General features: G+C 41.1%; 1 protein-coding gene across 1 annotated transcript; it reads left to right on the forward strand.

Moving 5' to 3' along the window:
• Positions 1-341: 341 nt before the first annotated feature.
• Positions 342-3,156, forward strand: LOC121966568 (UBX domain-containing protein 2A-like; the record flags this gene model as incomplete). Its single annotated transcript, XM_042516645.1, has 2 exons — positions 342-503; positions 2,187-3,156. Coding segments are annotated over 2 exons (346 nt in total), but the record flags the coding sequence as incomplete, so codon positions are not given.
• Between the last annotated feature and the right edge of the window lie 715 nt (positions 3,157-3,871).

Consider the following 3,871-nt stretch of genomic DNA (forward strand, 5'->3'; position numbering starts at 1 on the left):
TACTTATAACTGTATTTTCAAAATAATATTACAGAAATTCAGTCTTAGGGCTCAAGTTCAAAGATACCATACAACTTTATACCACTAGGTGTCCTTCTACATCCAGGTATCAAACACCCACAAATCTGACCAAGCAGTCAGTGAGCGCGACTAATTCAGAGCCTCGGGATTTTCTTCACATCACTGTGTGAATACCAAACTGTCCAGAGAGTCCAAAAAATACTTTGCGTGAGATTTTGTCTGCCTTCAGTTAGCTCTCAGTGAGTAAAATACACAATGCATGATGCCGTTTGTGCATTTAACTGATTGTTAATCTCTAAATTACTTCTGTCCATTTCCAGCGTTGCACCCAGAGTCGTGGCCAGGTCACCATCTGTGCACGAGGACGGAGAATCTCCTCCTATTCCCATGGTAACACTAGACCATGCCCTTCCCGTCACCTCCCTGCAGATCTGGTTGGTTGACGGAAGGAGATTGGTGCAGAGGTTTAACCTATCGCATCGGTGCGTATCACAAAGTCAAGGCCCGAAATTTACATCATCAAGTCATATCTGCATAACACTCAGTATTCTGCATAAGGGATATCTTTGCACCGTGTCTGTAAATCCCCTAATCTCAAGCATCGCAGGAAAGACGTAGTTCAAGGGATGACATAAGATTTTTGTTTGGACTAGTTGGGAGGTGGTGAGGGGGGGTTTGTTTGAGGATTACGTAATGCTTTGTTCTTGTCTGCTGGACTTGAAGGCGTGCTGCATGTTAGATTCCCCGCCACAGTGCACGGGGCTGCAGAAAACATAATCTGAGATGTAGCAACGAAGTGGATCTATAAAATCCCCAGAGAGGGATTGCGTAACTCGGATGCAGCATTTATATAACGGGGTTAGCGGCTGAAGGATAGGGGAGGGCTGAACCCCTCCAACCCTTCAGCTAGACCTCGGTGTGTGTGTGTGTGTGTGTGTGTGTGTGTGAAGTGGGGCGGCCATGGGATCGCTTGTCTGTGCTGGGCCGTGATAAATAATGGATGATGTTACTAGTATAGTGCTTCAGAGAGACATCATGTGTCACAGGAGAGTAGAGTATTTGGGAGGAAGGAGCAGACGTGAGGAGCAGGTCTAACTGTGGCTTTCTTAAAGGAAAATTACAGTATATTTTGATCTGGACCCTATTTTCCCAATATTTTTGCATCTAACTGACTGATGGTAACAACAGTTTTTGATGTCGGCCCAGTGTTGAGTGAGTGCTGCAGCCGGAGGCAAAACAGGCTGCAATTTATGTCCACTGAAAGTGTCACTGACAGGCTCAGTGTCTGACAGCATTATGGAAGGGATCCCAACAGAAATAAAACATTTTGTTAAAGAATAAGATCATTTTTGTTTAACCAGAAATGCATCGAGAGCTCATCTGCCAGTTTCTACAAAAGATGGCATCTTATCATTTCCTATCCAAATGCTCTTTCCTCTCTGTATCCCATCTTATTCTTAAGCACCATCTTTCATATGGTACTCTTTTCTCTGTTCCTCTATTTTATTTTATTTTATTTTTATAATTATTATTTTTTAATTTTTTAATCTTTTTATTTTATTTTGTTAGTTTTGTTTCAATTACTTTCTGGGTTTTGAGGTGTGTAGGTGTAAGGATAAGGATGTTTTTCTGTTCTGCCACAAAGAGGGTGGGGAGGGGAAAAAATACTGGAACATATATTTGTACCATGTATTTGATATTTGTACAATACTGATTCCCATTTTTTAAATAAAATAAAATAAAACAGAAAGAAAGGCACCAGAATCACCATCACTAAACCCACCCAAAATATTTTTTGTGATTTTGTTTTATTTCTGTCGACTTTGAGCAAAGTGTGTTTTACGATGGTAAAATTATTGTTTATTTAAATGAAGTCTGGTGTGTTCTGCAATGGCAATTACACTTAAAATTACAACCTGAGCCTGTCAGTTGCAAAAAACAAGCGCTTTAAATGGATTTACACTGATGGTGCCAGATGCCCGGAGTGGTTACATTGCAGCCTGTTTCACCTCTTTTAGTACTGGACCAATTATGAAAGTTATTTTTTCTATTTGTCACCTAGACACAGAAACAATAGGGGCCAGGTTGGAAAACAACAACATTACCCTTTAATTATGTTTTTTTTAAACCCTCTGTCTTTAATTCTGTCTCTTGTTCTTCTCCAGGATCACGGATGTTCAAGATTTCGTGGCGCGCTGCCAGAGGAGCTGCCCACCTTTCGTCCTGACGACATCAGTCCCTTTCCGGGAGCTCGACGACAAAGAATTGAGTCTCGAGGAAGCCGATTTAGCGAACGCCGTCATCGTCCAGAGACCCCTGAACACACAGGCGCCGTTTGGACACTCCTGACTAAAAGGGCCCCCCCTGTAATTCACACAGCACGCCACTTATTCCCTTCACTTCCACCTCACTATGACCCTGACCGCAGTCTCAAGGCCGCCTATACAGTCTGTATTTACTCTGCAGTTTGTGCTGCATCTGATGATTGTTGTTTACTAATCTCCGTGTGGGATTATCTACAGCCTAATAATGGAGATATTGTCAGTTCCTCACCACCACAGGTGCTGAGGTGCTGTCAGCAACACATACTTTGTCTTTTTTTTTTCCTCTGGAGGACATTGTCTACCTTCCTGCACACCTCACCAAACCCCAAAACCACTTCTGTCCCCCGTGCAGATGGTCAACCATGTGTGTCCATCTGTTGGTCGTACTCTCCCTTCTCCCCTCACACACACACACACACACGTGCACAATACCACCACCAGCACCACCAACCAACTCTCTAAAGTCTTCCCAAACTGTGATCACCAGTTTCTCTGCACTATTTACAGTGGAATAAACAAGGGGCTGATATTTCAACACGTATCTCTGAGTTTACAGTAATATTTAATGAACGTATGATGTTTTATTTGCACATTGTTATGATTTTAAAAAAGAGAAAATACAACAGCTTGTTTTTTTGTGTTGGCCTGTTAGACGTTTATTTATTGTTTGCCTTTTTGCAGTTTTCGTGATCAGTTGCCTTTGTTCTCGGGTGGAGGAGATTTAATTCAGAATGTACAAGGTGTTGTTTTATTTGACTGCATCCTTTTAAGACATATCGCATACTAAGGGACAATAAAAATCCCCCCCAAAGCTCTGCGTTTTTATTTTTGATGTAAAACCAAATGAGGTGGAATATTTTTGAAGTGTTTTGAGTATTCACATTCACATTATTACTGCCCAGGTGTGCAGACTGCTGACAGAAATAATTGATAATTAAGGCATCCATCAGCTCTGAGCGATTATGATTATCTCAGTGATTATGACACGACACCAAGCAGCACCTTATTCTGTGTGCTGCAATGCAACATCTGTGCTGTCATTACAGATTTAATGGGGTTCAGATTAAGGAGGCGGAGGGGAGCTGCTGATGTCAAAAACATCAGAATCGAAGGATTAAAAAATTCACAATGTTGATACTGAGACACATATAATGGAAAGCTTGTATCTAAGGATCTGAACATGGATGGATTACTCAATGGGTCAACTAAGCACAGGCCCCGGGGACCGAAGGGTCAGGGCCACACTGCAAAATGTAACTCAAACTGACACATATTGACCAAGAAGAGACTCAAAATGACAACAAAAAGACATAAAAACCTGCAAAGAACTCAAAATAACCACAAAACAACCCCAAAGAGACACAAAATCATTACAAAGAGACATGAAATGGCCAAAAATGCCAAAAAAGACACAAAATTGCTTTAAAAAATAACTAAACTACCATAAAGAGACTCAAAATGACCACAAAGAGACATAATTGACTACAAACAGACAAAAAAACAAACAAATAAGACACAAAATGATA

Source organism: Plectropomus leopardus, unplaced genomic scaffold (genome assembly GCF_008729295.1).
Source record: "Plectropomus leopardus isolate mb unplaced genomic scaffold, YSFRI_Pleo_2.0 unplaced_scaffold25087, whole genome shotgun sequence".
Lineage (NCBI taxonomy): Eukaryota > Metazoa > Chordata > Actinopteri > Perciformes > Serranidae > Plectropomus > Plectropomus leopardus.